This window comes from Daphnia magna, linkage group LG6 (genome assembly GCF_020631705.1).
Source record: "Daphnia magna isolate NIES linkage group LG6, ASM2063170v1.1, whole genome shotgun sequence".
Taxonomy (NCBI): domain Eukaryota; kingdom Metazoa; phylum Arthropoda; class Branchiopoda; order Diplostraca; family Daphniidae; genus Daphnia; species Daphnia magna.
Genome location: NC_059187.1, coordinates 5,687,204 through 5,705,251, shown reverse-complemented (window position 1 = coordinate 5,705,251; position 18,048 = coordinate 5,687,204). Strand labels below are relative to the sequence as shown.

Genomic DNA, 18,048 nt, shown 5'->3' with positions numbered 1-18,048 from the left:
ACAGGGGAGGAATAGGACCCATCTAGCGGAGAAATAGGACCTTAAAAAGAAAGATAGAAAAAGGGGTCCTATTTCTCCGGGTCCTAGTTCTCCATGGCCTTTTCTTGGGTCCTATTTCTCCGGGTCCTATTTGTCGGGGTCCTATTTCTCCGGCTACCTAAGATACTTACTATTTTGTTTGCATTGACTGCATGATGAATTTTGCCATGGAAAATGACCACTTAATTGGTTTTCTTCCTGGATCTTGAATTTTGAATTGGCATTAATAAACGCAATAAGCTTGGATCTCTTTTTTGACATAAAGGGGATGTCTTTTCTAAGTTTAATCCTTTGTCCGGATGTCGTAGCAATTCTAGAAATTCGCGATTTAAGAATTTTCATGTGAGCGTTGTAGCCTTCCACAGACTTTTGAGCCTGGTTTAAAGGCGACGCATCTCCAGTGTTTTCCTTTCCAGCTAAGATGAATGTAATTTTAGTAATTTAATTCTTTTAATTCACTACATGTTAATCAGGTGCATTTGCATTCTTCTGCAGCTCTTCGTAATTCGCCGAGAAGAATCGGAAACTCAAGAAGTTCGAATTTATGTTTCTCCATGTCAGTTTCCAGCTGATTTTTTGAAATTTGTATTTGTTTTAAGGCCTGTGTAGAAGAATAAAAAATTGTTACTGGTGATAACAATGACATGCGCTTGAATTACCCTTTCTTTTCTTTTCAGAAGTTGATTGATAATTCCTTTCTCCTTTTGCTCGTTCCAAAAAAGAATGGCTGAAGTTAAATGGTCGCGGCGATCTAATATGATGAAGGAATTGACTGTCGAAAAAACTTAAAAATTTCAATAAAATAAAAATTACTTGCTATCCCCATATGTTTTGTAACGCTTCCATATCTTGACATTTTAGAAAACACTTGTTCCTGTTCTTCACCAAGTGTTAAAGCGGCTTCTGGCATCCAATGCCCAACCCATAATATCTATCAAGTATTAAATCAGAAGATTTCATAAATGAATCTTATTTTACTCACTTAACTGTTTACCTGGCAGTACCATACGTGTACTTTAGCGTGCATTCTTCCAAGAAACGGTTTCATTTCATCGACCATGGGTTTGTATTCTGGAAAAAGTGATGCAACTTTCTGGGCCCAATCCCAATATCGACACATAACATCGCCACAAAGGAAAGTACACCCCTTTTCTGGGAGATCAAGGTGTATAAAATGTGTGTGTCTAAATGTTTCTCCATGATGTATGTTAACTGCCTTGTCAACAATGCCATGTCGGCAGCTTCGCATCATAATACCAGTTTCGTCCAACTTTTTGAATTTCCCAGCATCAGACCTCGCTGCCTTGAAAATTGAGTCTCCGCAAGTTTCGCTCGACTTACTCTATATAGAAAAAAACGTTGGTGGTTGAAAAAGACAAAATAAAAAATAAAACAAAAACAAAAAAACATGATACCTTTGGTAGTTTTGAATCAATCAATTCCATGTGCTTCTCCATTTCTGTGTCAAGAGCAATGACAACATCTCCATACAAGGAGGATAAGTTAATTCTGTGAAAATCATAAAAAATAATATTTATTACTTAAATGAATTAAGTTGAAGGATTGTTAAAATAGACCAGTTTCGGATGCTGCGTTGCAAAATAAAAAAAAAATCCAGGGGGGTTTCGATTGCAGGGGGAGATAGGAAAAAGGGGTTTTTGATTTATTTACCCTAGTAATACTTTTCCAATTCAGGAAATGTTCTAGAATACTACACTTTAAGACATTCTGCGTCTTCTCCAGTCTTTATAAATAATTAATCATCCCTAGTTTATCCATGAAAATTAATTCAAGTAAAAGGCTAGGTAGTAATACTTTTCCAATTCAGGAAATGTTCTAGAATACTACACTTTAAGACATTCTGCGTCTTCTCCAGTCTTTATAAATAATTAATCATCCCTAGTTTATCCATGAAAATTTATTCAAGTAAAAGGCTAGGGATGCTGTTTAGTATTTTTTGCGTTTCTAGTGTCAAGAAAATATGTAAACATGGGTGATTCAAATGTGGATATGGGGATAATGGATAAACTAGAGATGATTAATTATTTATAAAGACTGGAGAAGACGCAGAATGTCTTAAAGTGTAGTATTCTAGAACATTTCCTGAATTGGAAAAGTATTACTAGGGTAAATAAATCAAAAACCCCCTTTTTCCTATCTCCCCTGCAATCGAAGCCCCCATGGATTTTTTAAATTTTGCAACGCCGCATCCGAAACTGGTCTATACCCTAAAGTAGAATGCAGGCGATAGAGCTTGAAATTTCTATCAGAATGAGATGCAAGCATTATGCCTTTGCAACTAAAACATTCTGTATTATCCTTCAACTTTACTTTTACGTCAATTTGATGCATGAAATATTCGTAGTAACGGCTAGCATTCTGAAAATGTATTTTATTAATTGGTTTGCACTGCAAATCAATAAAGTTAGATTAAATTATCAATGGTAAACTAAAATATTGATTGCATTTTACTGGTTTTAGCCCGTAGGACAGAGTCTCAAGAGTTTCTATAAACTTATTCATTGAAGTTCCAGGCATGTTGTGCTTGGTAAGATACCAAAACCTCAACAAGTCGGCAGATATTAAATAAGACATATTTTGAGGATCCCCTGGCCAAAATCCTGAGGTAATGTAGTTAACGACTGTTGGTTTTGTTACAAACTCACAATTTTGCAAAAAAATTGTGTAGATTTTAAATCAAACCGACCTATATTGAACAAAAATCACAGTAAGAAAATAAACATCAAATCATTATTTAATGTCAGTCTCTGCCTTATTACCATCTTTTGTTACCAGTGCAATGTTTTGATCACCCGCTTGACTTTCAAAATATCCTTTACATTGGCAACTGCTGCATTTTTCTGGGGGAAAGCAGGGCACTGGGATATCTATAGAAAGTAGTGTAAGATGTAATTGCAAAATAAACAAAACTTTAAGGGATAAACCTATTAAAAACAATTATCCGTTTTCATCAACAAACTGTTGAGCCAATAAACATGTTGATGACGTTGATGTATCTAGTGTTCGATTATGAAAAGGTTGTTCTTTATGGTAATGCAGATCACATTTACCACAACAGATAATACTGCAACTGCTACATCGGACAGCAAATGCTGTAAGTTCCGATTCGCATTTTTTACAGGACAAAGAGTAAAAGGCTTGTGTTGCGAACACATCGTCAAGAAGGGTTTTAAATACTTCTTTCCATGCATATTCCGTTGTTTCTACTCTTTCCTTCCAAGTTTTTCGTGTTTCAGCAACATCTTCTTCATTGACAACAATATTTTCAATATAATAGTTCAGGAAACCTAGGAAAAATATAGAAATCAATAATGAGCGTTCTTAAAATACAAAATTAACAGAAAAACTCACTTGCTCCTGTATTAGATTCCATATACTTGTCAAAAGAAGAACTACAATCATCCCCTTTACTGGGAATTGCAAAACTTGAATGATCTTTGAGAGTATCTGGTTTGCTATTCACGATTACTATTCAAAATGCACTAGAATTAATTATTTCATATAGCAAACGAAAGCTACGTAAAAAACTTACCAGAAGAAGAATTTTTGAGTTGTTTATTAAAAGAAGAACCTCTTTTTCTTTTTCGGCCACTAACATTTTCCAATTCAGGCTGATTTGCTGTTAAAAGAACTTTTGAACTACATGCTCCGAATCCACGAGTCCCAGGAAAAGAATTTTTTTTCTTCCAAGAGATTCTTCTTCTCTCGTTATATTCATCCATTTTCAATAGTCTTTTGGTTTTTTGGTCTCTTTTTCAATAATCCTCTTGGTTCTGATTCACCCATGATGTAAAAACTGTTGGAAAATGCAAAGCTTATATAAAACAAAACAATGAAAAAACCATACAAGGAAAGACAACACGAAAGGGAGTCTGCTAATACTAAACAATGCTAAAAAGTATCCGAAATTCTAGAGTTTTGTTATCATTATACGTAAAAGGTTCAAGTGTTTTGCTAAACTAAGATTGTTTAAACAAGACAGTTATATATGGTATCAAATAAGATAAAAACAAAACCGTAGTTTGGTTAAGACGACGCATTCAAAACAACCTTTCTTTCTTTCCAGCATTAATAACTTCTGATATATTGAAACCCCAAAACTACTGTTCTTTCAAAAGTCACACCAAAACAATCAGATGATCTAAATTACCTGATTTCCTGAAAGAAACCAAAATATGAACCTAAATTGAAATAAGTCCATTAAAAAATGACTCACGCTCTTGCGTTCACGCTTTGGAGAATTCACTGAAAAAAATTTTGATTATGCATAGAAAAACAACAATATCAGGCACAGACCATAAATTTGATAAAAACTATATCATTTAAAATTTACAGATTGTAACTCGAAGTAAAATTAAAAATTTTATCAATAAAGTTTTGACAGTTCTCTTGGTAGTTAAAAACAGTGATTGAAAGACCTAATTTAAGAACTAGTTACTGAAATTAGAGGTTTTATAGGTAATTTAAGTAGCTTAGTTAAATGAAATCGTTTTCCAATCTTGAAAATCGTTAAATAAAGAGAATAATAAGCCAAAAAACACAGCCCTATTTGAGAAAATCCAATATGGCCAAAGTACAATAGAAATCTCAAAGCGGGTCACGTGACTAGGCGACAGCCAATCAGAGTGCTTTGCGATGCAAGTCAAAACCGTTTTTGACGTCAAGGGAGACCATGTTCGGTATACCAGTGTATTCACATTGAATACAATTGTATTTGATTATGTTTACATGTAGAAGTATAAACTCATAATATAACAGTGTATTCACATTGAATACAAGTATATTTGATCCTGTTTACATATAGAAGTAAAAACTCATGGTATCACAGTGAATTCACATTGAATACAAGTATATTTGATCCTGTTTACATAACGAAGTAAAAACTCATGGTATCACAGTGTATTCACATTGAATACAAGTATATTTGATTCTGTTTTTCATGTAGAAGTATAAAATCATAATATAACAGTGTATTCACATTGAATACAAGTATATTTGATCCTGTTTACATATAGAAGTAAAAACTCATGGTATAACAGTGTATTCACATTGAATACAAGTATATTTGATTCTGTTTACGTTTAGAAGTATAAACTCATAATATAACAGTTTATTCACATTGAATACAGGTATATTTGATTCTGTTGACATATAGAAGTAAAAACTCATGATATAACGTGTATTCACATTAAATACAAGTAAATTTGATTCTGTTTACATTTAGAAGTATAAACTCATAATATAACAGTGTATTCACTTTGAATACAAGTATATTTGATTCTGTTCACATGTAGAAGTAAAAACTCATGGTATAACAGTGTATTCACATTGAATACAAGTATATTTGATTCTGTTTACATGTAGAAGTATAAACTCATGGTATAACAGTGTGTTCACATTGAATACAGGTATATTTAATCCTGTTTACATATAGAAATAAAAACTCATGGTATAACAGTGTATTCACATTGAATACAAGTATATTTGATTCTGTTTGCCTGTAGAAGGATAAACTCATAATATAACAGTGTATTCACATTGAATACAAGTATATTTGATCCTGTTTACATATAGAAGTAAAAACCCATGGTATAACAGTCTATTCACATTGAATACAAGTATATTTGATCCTGTTTACATATAGAAGTAAAAACTCATGGTATCACAGTGTATTCACATTGAATACAAGTATATTTGATTCTGTTTTTAATGTAGAAGTATAAAATCATAATATAACAGTGTATTCACATTGAATGCAAGGATGTTTGATCCTGTTTACATATAGAAATAAAAACTCATGGTATCACAGTGTATTCACATTGAATACAAATATATTTGATCCTGTTTACATAAAGAAGTAAAAACTCATGGTATAACAGTGTATTCACATTGAATACAAGTATATTTGATTCTCTTTACATGTAGAAGTATAAACTCATAATATAACAGTGTATTCACATTGAATACAAGTATATTTGATTCTGTTTACATTTAGAAGTATAAACTCATAATATAACAGTGTATTCACTTTGAATACAAGTATATTTGATCCTGTTTACATATAGAAAAAAAAACTCATGGTAAAACATTGTATTCACATTGAATGCAAGTATATTTGATTCTGTTCACATGTAGAAGTAAAAACTCATGGTATAACAGTGTATTCACATTGAATACAAGTATACATTTGATTCTGTTTACATGTAGAAGTATAAACTCATAATATAACAGTGTATTCACATTGAATACAAGTATATTTGATCCTGTTTACATATAGAAGTATAAACTCATGGTATAACAGTGTATTCACATTGAATACAAGTATATTTGATCCTGTTTACATATAGAAGTAAAAACTCATGGTATAATGGTGTATTCACATTGAATACAAGTATATTTGATTCTGTTTACATGTAGAAGTATAAACTCATAATATAACAGTTTATTCACATTGAACACAAGTATATTTGATTCTGCTTACATTTAAAAGTATAAACTCATAATATAAGAGAGTATTCACATTGAATACAAGTTTATTTGATCCTGTTTACATATAGAAGTAAAAACTCATGGTATAACTGTGTATTCACATTGAATACAAGTATATTTAATTCTGTTTACATGTAGAAGTATAAACTCATAGTATAACAGTGTATTCACATTGAATACAATTATATTTGATCCTGTTTACATATAGAAGTAAAAACTCATGGTATAACAGTGTATTCACACTGAATACAAGTATATTTGATTGTGTTTACATGTAGAAGTAAAAACTCATGGTATAACAGTGTATTCACATTGAATACAAGTATATTTGATGCTGTTTACATAAAGTAGTAAAAACTCATGATATAACAGTGTATTCACAGTGAATAAAAATATATTTGATGCAGTATACATATAGAAGTAAAAACTCATGGTATAACAGTGTATTCACATTGTGATAACTCGGTAGAGAGCAAGTGGTGTGACTGTATTACATTGTCAATCTCTGAAAAACATGCAAACTCTCTCGAGCACAAATATCACCAATTCTGAGGGACAAAGAACATGTTAGAAACATGAGGTAGGGGAAGAGAGTTTACGGCTTTACCTGAGGTTAACTCAATCTTGGGTGAGTATGTCAGGTCGACTAATGGGTCTCAACTTAGATAGATGGAAAAAATCGTTCTTACAATCGAAATCCCTACATAAATACCATCGGGTCTGGAAGACACACAAATCATACATTATAAATAAGAATTACCACGAGCGAATATAAAATCAGGATCAATTGGGCTCATGCCCAGCTCACGCCACAGTTCAGATCAGTCGTGGGAAAGACAATGCAAATATTCTGAATAAAATACATAGGCTATAAATACAAGATCCATACATCATTTTATAAAACAAGTTACCAAACGAATCACTGACGAGAAGTCGGGTAAATTCAAATTCACAATGTGAGAAAAATAGACTGACAAACGCCGGCCATTAGGCCCACAGACGACAATTAAATGACAGGGGAATGGAAAAACGGCAATTAGGGCTAAACAGTAATGATCAGTGCCACCTATATAAAATTATTGCGAATCCGCTGGACCATCCTCCCCCGAGCCGGATCCTGCAGACTCAGCTGGGTCTCGCGACTCCTCCAGCAGGGCCACCTGATTCGTCCCGCGTCGGAATATCCCAGTCGGAAACTGGACGTCGGCGGCCCGGACCAATCCATCCGCACCGGGGAAGACCCGAACGATTCGGCCGGTCCGCCAGCGCCCACGGGGGGCATTCTTCCAGTCGTCTAATAAAAAATCACCGACTGCGAGGTTTCGGGTTGAGCTCCACCACTTCTTCCTGCTGGTCATTGACTGCAAAAACGGTCCATGCCAAAGGTCCCAGAAAAGGCCCGTCATGCGTTGCACATAACCATAGTGCTCCCTCGGCAGCGTCTTGCTGAAATCTCCTGCAGGAAGATCGGCGATTGGAGCCCGGTTCAGAAAATCATGCGGGGTAAGGGCCCGAAAATCGTCTGGGTCGGAACTGGTATAAGTGAGTGGTCTGGTGTTAAGTAATCCCGTGTTAAGTCCAGTGCCGCATACAATGCATTCTTGACAGACCGCACCATTGAATCGTGAGAGCCGCCAAAATGGGGCGTCTGGGCCGCCTGGAAGAACCACTCTATTCCAAGAGCTCTCAGCTCCACCTCCAGATCACCATCTCCTTTTAGTCGGTCCAGCTCCTCCCTTAACAGCCGCTCCGCTCCGCTCAAATTTGTTCCATTGTCGGAAAACATGTGGGCTGGCTTGCGGTAAACTGAGACGAAACGTCGTAGCACCAATAAAAAGTCGCTAGCGGTCAAAGATATCGCCACATCTACATATACTGCGCGAGTGACGAGGCACGTGAAAAGTGCCCCCCACCGCTTTGCACATCCCCGTCCGTGCGTAACGTCGATAGGTCCAAAGTAATCAACCGGGGTTAACGTCAAGGGAGGTTGCTCAGCTCCAAGCCTTGCGCGATGAACGTCCGCCATCATTTGAATTGCAGCCTTGGGGCGGAAGCGTCGGCAAGGTACACAGCTGTTTCGCACCCGCTTGACCGCCTCCCGTCCAGAAGTGACCCAAAAATGCTGCCGCACATGAGCTAATACAAAATCGGTTCCCGCATGGTGCATTGATTCGTGAAATGCCTGAATAACACCTCGGGCAAACGGGTGTCTACCCGGTAAAATGGGAGGGTGGAGTATATCATAGGGCAACTTGGCCCTTCCCAACCGTCCACCAAGACGGAGCACACCCTTCTCGTCTAGGAAAGGGGTTAGTTGGAGTAACGCCGACGTTGGCCGGATGGGTTTCTTCCTCTTCAACCGATCCAGCTCGCAGTGGTAACTTTCCTGTTGGCACCTCTTCAGCAGTTCGTCGTAGGGAGCCTTTAGGTGAATGAGGGCGGGGAGGTCGTGAGCGGTAATCTTAATCGCTGTCCAGTCAAATGCCAGTTCCATGACGCTCAGATGAACGTGGGCAGCCCTTAACTCCTCTTTTGCCATCGTCCACGGCAAATCCATTGGCCAGTTCTCCTCTTTGTCATATAAAAATTCCGGCCCGTTTATCCACCAGGGCGGAATACTCTCCTCCTCCAACTGTGATCTCGTGGCAGCATCCGCTGTGTTGTAGCGTCCGGGAACAAACCGCCACTCCCCCGGCTCGGTCAGTGTTTAGATTTCGCCGATCCTGTGACTCACATACACCTGGTAATGCGATGACGTTCCACGGACCCAACTTCGCACCGTGCTGCTATCAGTCCAGAAGAATCGGGCGTCGCACCTTCTCCTCAACGCGCCCTGGACGAAACGAGCCAACCTGGCCCCCATCAAGGCAGCATTCAGCTCCAGCTTACAAACTGACACAGTCTTCAATGGTGCCAGCTTGGTGGCCGACTTGACCAGTCGGATCAAGACCCGTTGGTCGCTGTAGATCACGCGAACGTAGCAGGATGCTGCACAAGCCTCCTCGGACGCATCGGCAAATGTGTGTAGCTCCAAACCACTCACCTCGTCCGCATCCGGAAATAGTCAGCGCGGAAACTCCACCTCCCTAAGGCCATCAATCCTCCGGAAATATTGCTCCCACCATTGTCGGTCCTCCTCGGTGACCGGCTCGTCCCAGTGGAGCCCCCTTACACCGAGCTCCCGCAACTTAATCTTCGCCTTCACGGTCAATGGCGAGGCGGTGCCTAACGGGTCGAAAATGCCGGCGACTTTGGCCAAAAGGCCTACTCTAGTGTAAACGATATCGTCCAGCTTCACTTGAAAACCGAGAGTGTCCTTGCCCGGCCTCCACACGATTCCTAAAACCATCTCTGGGTCGTCTGCTCCTAACTGGATAGTGGTTGACTCGACCATCGTATCTGCATCGCCACGGGGCTGGACCTTGTTGAGTAATTGAGCGCTGTTTGACACCCAGTGGCTGAGGTGGAAGTCGCCTCCCGGCAACACCTTCTGCACTGCAGTTGCCCTCCGGATGGCCTCGTCCAGACTCCCAGCAGAGTCCAGGTAATCATCGACATACATGTTGTTTCTGACCGCGTGCGCGGCCTCCTTCATCTCCGATCCAGCATCGTCTGCCACGCGCCAGGTGGTGCGAATGGCCACGTAGGGAGAGCAGGAAACGCCAAACGTAACCCGCGTCCTCTCGCAGATAGTCACCCTCCCGTCCTCTTCGGGCCATAGGAATCGATGATAGGGTCGGTCCACATCTGTTAGCCGAATCCGGCTAAACATCGCGCTAATATCGGCCGACCATCCAATGGCTCCTTCTCGGAACCGCACCAACACTTCTGCCAACGGATTTTGAAGTGCTGGACCGCTCGTGATGAAATCGTTCAGGCATTTGCCACCTGACTTGGCGGCCGCGTCAAACACTAGTCTCAGCTCGGGTTGGACAATCACCTTCGGGACTCCAAAATGGGGTAGAAAATACTTGGTTGGCTGCTGTTGGACTTCACTGGCCGAAAGGCGGCGGGCATATCCTTCCGTAAAATTCTTGTTCATGGCTGCCCGATAATGCTGTTCATATCCAGGAATCCTCTTGAACTTGTTGCATAGGCTCTGCAGCCGGTTTTCCGCCATGCGACGGCTATCGGGGATGTTAAGGGGCGTGCCGTTCAACCAAAATACCGGAGCAGCATATCCCTTCTCCAGTCGTACCGTCTCGGTTTCCAATTTCTCCACAGCCTTCCGGTTTACGGTTGACATCCCATCGCCTCGGAATTCAGTTCCGAAAGATTCAGTGTCACAAGATCGTTTCAATTGGGCAACTAACTGCGCGGTGATGTCAGTAGACGCGCATACGCGATGAATACGGGTCGCGTTCCATTCTCCGTCTAAGCCTATTACACCCTGCAGGGTCCAACCAAGACGGGTCTTTGATATGACGGGCTCATCAGCTCCCCCAATCCGAGATTCACTCGGAGTAATGAGGGGCGCATAGTTCAACCCCAGTAGAATGTCGACTCGACCACCGCAGTCTCGCTGAGCAGGGACGTCTGTCAAGTGGCTCCAACGTCGTTTCAGTTCGTCCCACCGGATCACGGGTACCGGTCTGGTAATGGAGCGGACCGTGGATCCTTCAATCGAAAACTCCTCGCCGGAGGCTGTCACCAAACAAAGAGCAAGAAACTCCGAATCTTCGTGACGTGACGATCCCTCCGCCGCTCCTTCTACCAGTAGGGTCTGTCGTTTTCCTTTGAGTTGCAGGCGATGTTTTAATCCTTCACGGAACAAGGTGGCGTCGCTTCCGTCGTCCATCATAACATTGACGGGCACCCTCTCTCCTTCCGCGTCGAGAGCATCCAACCGAATAATCTTTAAGCCGATCTGTCGTGGCGTAGAGCGTAGAGTGTGGGGCCGAACTGTCCGATCTGAATGCCCCTGGTTCCTATGTAAGAGACGATGGTGATTCAATCTACACCCCTCCACCCCGCAGGTCTTCTTAAAGGTACAGTGCATTTCTCCGTGCCGGATTCCGAAACATCCGTAGCATAATCCACGCCGCTGTACGAAAGTCATCCGGTCACTAACCGGTAGATCCCTGAAGAACTGGCATTCTTCTAGTCGATGGGCTCCCTCGCATTTGAAGCACTGTGGAGCATCCGCCGGCCTCCTCTCCTTTAGTTCAGTCGAACCATGATCCGTCTGTCCACGCACGCTGGACATTCCATGATGAGTCCTGGCGTTTCTCCTGTGTTGTGACCGCTGCTGTCCTTGTGGCCAGTGTTGGCCACTCTTGGAGGCTGGATGATGTTGTTCATCGGTGATGGCATATGCGTTCTGATATGACACCGCCAGTGTCGTAAGCCAACGCCAAAAATCGTTGATCGTACGTTGATCGAGCTCTAACCCTCGCTTGTCGTTCCAGGCTAAGCGGTCGGTAAGTTGCAGCTTCAGTGTCAACCTCTCAATAATGTCTACGTGGCCTGATTCTCCTATAGTGGCGAGATTGAAAAGATGGGTCCGAACTCGTTCGGCGAATCGTTTGAAAGATTGCGGATCGTTTCGGGGAGCCTCCATTCTGTCAAGCGCCTGCAAATGAGCTGCACGAATGACCGTACGGTTACCGCACGTGCTCTTGAGACGCTGAAGCGCCTCCTTGTATCCCTGTTCTCCACCTCCGTGGCCGTGTACGATGTCTGCTAGGTCTCCCTTCAGATAATTCTTGAGAATGGCCAGCTTTTCACTTGCTGTCTTGCGTGCAATATGAACTAGGGCATAGAACATGCCGATCCAGCTAAACCAGTCGAGTGCCCGGCCAGAAAAGACTTCCAACTGGACCGTCACGGAAGACCGATCGCCTTCCTCTCGAACGAAGGGCTTCTCTTGACCAGCCAGATACGTCTCAATCCATGCATCAGCGGGAAGGGCAGGGCCAATCGGATAGTGCTCAAACTTGTGAATTGGACGAGCACCGATCTGTGAGGCTGAATCCGAGGGTCCGATCTCTGATCCATCTTGAGGTGTGATCTGACCTCCTAAATCGACGTAAGCCTTCTCTGCCTCCTCCAACTCCACTCGTGCGTCTCGGAGTCGCTGTTCAGCTGCCTGCAGGGCTTGTCGTCTTGTAATCTCTTCGGGCGTCTCGACAATTACTGAGGCAGGGTCACCTAGGCGTAGGGTCAAATAGTTCTCGACCAAAGACGAGGCAGAGTCCACGGTAGCAGCATAAGTAAGATGTTGCGTGGTCTGAGTATGCACAGCTGCGTCATCGTCTTCGTCCAAAAACTCGATGATCCTATCATGGATGGCCTCTAGTTCCCCAAGGAAGGTTCGTGCGTCAGCTAGATGTCTCTCTGCATCTCATCGGGACAATCCACCCGTCACGATGGCATTGATTCGAGTGTGTAGGCTGGTAATCCTCCTCCGCACGACCCTCTGCCTAGCCTTACAGTTATCCAAACTCCAGGCTGGGATGTCATTCAGGTTGGACATACTTTCAAATCAGTTCAGCTCCGGTTCGAAGGACCAGATGATAACTCGGTAGAGAGCAAGTGGTGTGACTGTATTACATTGTCAATCTCTGAAAAACATGCAAACTCTCTCGAGCACAAATATCACCAATTCTGAGGGACAAAGAACATGTTAGAAACATGAGGTAGGGGAATAGAGTTTACGGCTTTACCTGAGGTTAACTCAATCTTGGGTGAGTATGTCAGGTCGACTAATGGGTCTCAACTTAGATAGATGGGAACAATACTTCTTACAATCGAAATCCCTACATAAATACCATCGGGTCAGGAAGACACACAAATCATACATTATAAATAAGAATTACCACGAAGGAATATAAAATCAGGATCAATTGGGCTCATGCCCAGCTCACGCCACAGTTCAGATCAGTCGTGGGTAAGACAATGCAAATATTCTAAATAAAATACATAGGCTATAAATACAAGATCCATACATCATTTTATAATACAAGTTACCAAACGAATCACTGACGAGAAGTCGGGTAAATTCCAATTCACAATGTGAGAAAAATAGACTGACAAACGCCGGCCATTAGGCGCACAGACGAAAATTAAATGACAGGGGAATGGAAAAACGGCAATTAGGGCTAAACAGTAATGATCAGCGCAACCTATATAAAATTATTGCGAATCCGCTGGACCACATTGAATACAAGTATATTTGATGCTGTTTACATATAGAAGTTAAAACTCATGCTATAACAGTATATTCACATTGAATACAAGTATATTCCATGCAGTTTACATATAGAAGTAAAAACTCATGGTATAACAGTGTATTCACATTGAATACAAGTATATTTTATCCTGTTTACATATAGAAGTAAAAACTTATGGTATAAAAGTGTATTCACATAGAATACAAGTATATTTGATACTGTTTACATATAGAAGTAAAAACTCATGGTATAACAGTGTATTCACATTGAATACAAGTATATTCCATGCAGTTTACATATAGAAGTAAAAACTCATGGTATAACAGTCTATTCACATTGAATACAAGTATATTCCATGCATTTTACATATAGAAGTAAAAACTCACGGAATAACAGTGTATTCACATTGAATACAAGTATATTTGATGCTGTTTACATATAGAAGTAAAAACTCATGGTATAACAGTGTATTCACATTGAATACAAGTATATTCCATGCAGTTAACATATAGAAGTAAAAACTCATTGTATAACAGTGTATTCACATTGAATACAAGTATATTCCATGCAGTTTAGATATAGAAGTAAAAACTCATGGTATAACAGTGTATTCACATTGAATATAAGTATATTCCAAGCAGTTTACATATAGAAGTAAAAACTCATGGTATAACAGTGTATTCACATTGAATACAAGTATATTTCATGCAGTTTACATATAGAAGTAAAAACTCATGGTATAACAGTGTATTCACTTTGAATACAAGTATATTTGATGCTGTTTACATATAGAAGTAAAAACTCATGGTATAACAGTGTATTTACATTGAATACAAGTTTATTCGATGCAGTTTACATATAGAAGTAAAAACTCATGGTATAACAGTGTATTCACATTGAATACAAGTATATTTGATGCTGTTTAAATATAGAAGTAAAAACTCATGATATAACAGCGTATTCACATTGAATACAAGTATATTTCATGCAGTATACATATAGAAGTAAAAACTCATGGTATAACAGTGTATTCACATTGAATACAAGTATAATTGATTCAGTTTACATATAGAAGTAAAAACTCATGGTATAACAGTGTATTCACATTGAATACAAGTATATTTGAAGCAGTATACATATAGAAGTAAAAACTCATGGTATAACAGTGTATTCACATTGAATACAAATATATTTGATGCTGTTTACACATAGAAGGAAAAACTCATGGTATAACAGTGTATTCACATTGAATACAAGTATATTTGATGCTGTTTACATATAGAAGTAAAAACTCATGGTATAACAGTGTATTCACATTGAATACAAGTATATTCAATGCTGTTTACATATAGAAGTAAAAACTCATGGTATAACAGTGTATTCACATTGAATACAAGTATATTTGATGCTGTTTACATATAGAAATAAAAACTCATGCTATAACAGTGTATTCACATTGAATACAAGTATATTCCATGCAGTTTACATATAGAAGTAAAAACTCATGGTATAACAGTGTATTCACATTGAATACAAGTATATTTGATGACGTTTACATATAGAAGTAAAAACTCATGATATAACAGCGTATTCACATTGAATACAAGTATATTTGATGCAGTATACATATAGAAGTAAAAACTCATGGTATAACAGTGTATTCACATTGAATACAAGTATATTCCATGCAGTTTACATATAGAAGTAAAAACTCATGGTATAACAGTGTATTCACATTAAATACAAGTATATTTGATCCTGTTTACATATAGAAGTAAAAACTCATGGTATAACAGTGTATTCATATTGAATAAAAATATATTTGATGCAGTATACATATAGAAGTAAAAACTCATGGTATAACAGTGTATTCACATTGAATACAAGTAAATTTGATGCTGTTTTCATATCGAAGTAAAAACTCATGCTATAACAGTGTATTCACATTGAATACAAGTATATTCCTTGCAGTGTACATATAGAAGTTAAAACTCATGGTATAACAGTGTATTCACATTGAATACAAGTATATTCCATGCAGTTTACATATAGAAGTAAAAACTCATGGTATAACAGTGTATTCACATTTAGAACAAGTATATTCCATGCAGTTTAGATATAGAAGTAAAAACTCATGGTATAACAGTGTATTCACATTGAATACAAGTATATTCCATGCAGTATACATATAGAAGTAAAAACTCATGGTATAACAGTGTATTCACATTGAATACAAGTATATTTGATGCAGTATAAATAAAAAAGTAAAAACTCATGGTATAACAGTGTATTCACATTGAATACAAGTATATTCCATGCAGTTTACATATAGAAGTAAAAACTCATGGTATAACAGTGTATTCACATTGAATACAAGTATATTTGATGACGTTTACATATAGAAGTAAAAACTCATGATATAACAGCGTATTCACATTGAATACAAGTATATTTGATGCAGTATACATATAGATGTAAAAACTCATGGTATAACAGTGTATTCACATTGAATACAAGTATATTCCATGCAGTTTACATATAGAAGTAAAAACTCATGGTATAACAGTGTATTCACATTGAATACAAGTATATTTGATGCTGTTTACATTTAGAAGTAAAAACTCATGGTATAACAGTGTATTCACATTGAATACAAGTATATTTGATGCTGTTTACATATAGAAGTAAAAAATCATGGTATAACAGTGTATTCACATTGAATACAAGTATATTTGATGCTGTTTACATATAGAAGTAAAATCTCATGGTATAAAAGTGTATTCACATTGAATACAAATATATTCCATGCAGTTTACATATAGAAGTAAAAACTCATGGTATAACAGTGTATTCACATTGAATACAAGTATATTTGATGCTGTTTACATATAGAAGTAAAAACTCATGGGATAACAGTGTATTCACAATGAATACAAGTATATTCCATGCAGTTTACATATAGAAGTAAAAACTCATGGTATAACAGTGTTTTCACATTGAATACAAGTATATTCCATGCAGTTTACATATAGAAGTAAAAACTCATGGTATAACAGTGTATTCACATTGAATACAAGTATATTCATGCAGTTTACATATAGAAGTAAAAACTCATGGTATAACAGTGTATTCACATTGAATACAAGTATATTTGATGACGTTTACATATAGAAGTAAAAACTCATGATATAACAGCGTATTCACATTGAATACAAGTATATTTGATGCAGTATACATATAGAAGTAAAAACTCATGGTATAACAGTGTATTCACATTGAATACAAGTATATTCCATGCAGTTTACATATAGAAGTAAAAACTCATGGTATAACAGTGTATTCACATTAAATACAAGTATATTTGATCCTGTTTACATATAGAAGTAAAAACTCATGGTATAACAGTGTATTCATATTGAATAAAAATATATTTGATGCAGTATACATATAGAAGTAAAAACTCATGGTATAACAGTGTATTCACATTGAATACAAGTAAATTTGATGCTGTTTTCATATCGAAGTAAAAACTCATGCTATAACAGTGTATTCACATTGAATACAAGTATATTCCTTGCAGTGTACATATAGAAGTTAAAACTCATGGTATAACAGTGTATTCACATTGAGTACAAGTATATTCCATGCAGTTTACATATAGAAGTAAAAACTCATGGTATAACAGTGTATTCACATTTAGAACAAGTATATTCCATGCAGTTTAGATATAGAAGTAAAAACTCATGGTATAACAGTGTATTCACATTGAATACAAGTATATTCCATGCAGTATACATATAGAAGTAAAAACTCATGGTATAACAGTGTATTCACATTGAATACAAGTATATTTGATGCAGTATAAATAAAAAAGTAAAAACTCATGGTATAACAGTGTATTCACATTGAATACAAGTATATTCCATGCAGTTTACATATAGAAGTAAAAACTCATGGTATAACAGTGTATTCACATTGAATACAAGTATATTTGATGACGTTTACATATAGAAGTAAAAACTCATGATATAACAGCGTATTCACATTGAATACAAGTATATTTGATGCAGTATACATATCGATGTAAAAACTCATGGTATAACAGTGTATTCACATTGAATACAAGTATATTTCATGCAGTTTACATATAGAAGTAAAAACTCATGGTATAACAGTGTATTCACATTGAATACAAGTATATTTGATGCTGTTTACATTTAGAAGTAAAAACTCATGGTATAACAGTGTATTCACATTGAATACAAGTATATTTGATGCTGTTTACATATAGAAGTAAAAAATCATGGTATAACAGTGTATTCACATT

The 18,048-nt window shown here is 38.0% G+C and overlaps 1 protein-coding gene and 1 pseudogene across 1 annotated transcript; both read right to left on the bottom strand.

The window, feature by feature from the left end:
• Positions 1-153: 153 nt before the first annotated feature.
• Positions 154-3,949, bottom strand: LOC116928722 (annotated as a pseudogene).
• Positions 3,950-9,613: 5,664 nt separating this feature from the next.
• Positions 9,614-13,024, bottom strand: LOC116924419. The gene is given in 1 exon segment (XM_032930943.2): positions 9,614-13,024. A coding segment is annotated over 1 exon segment (3,411 nt).
• Positions 13,025-18,048: the final 5,024 nt, after the last annotated feature.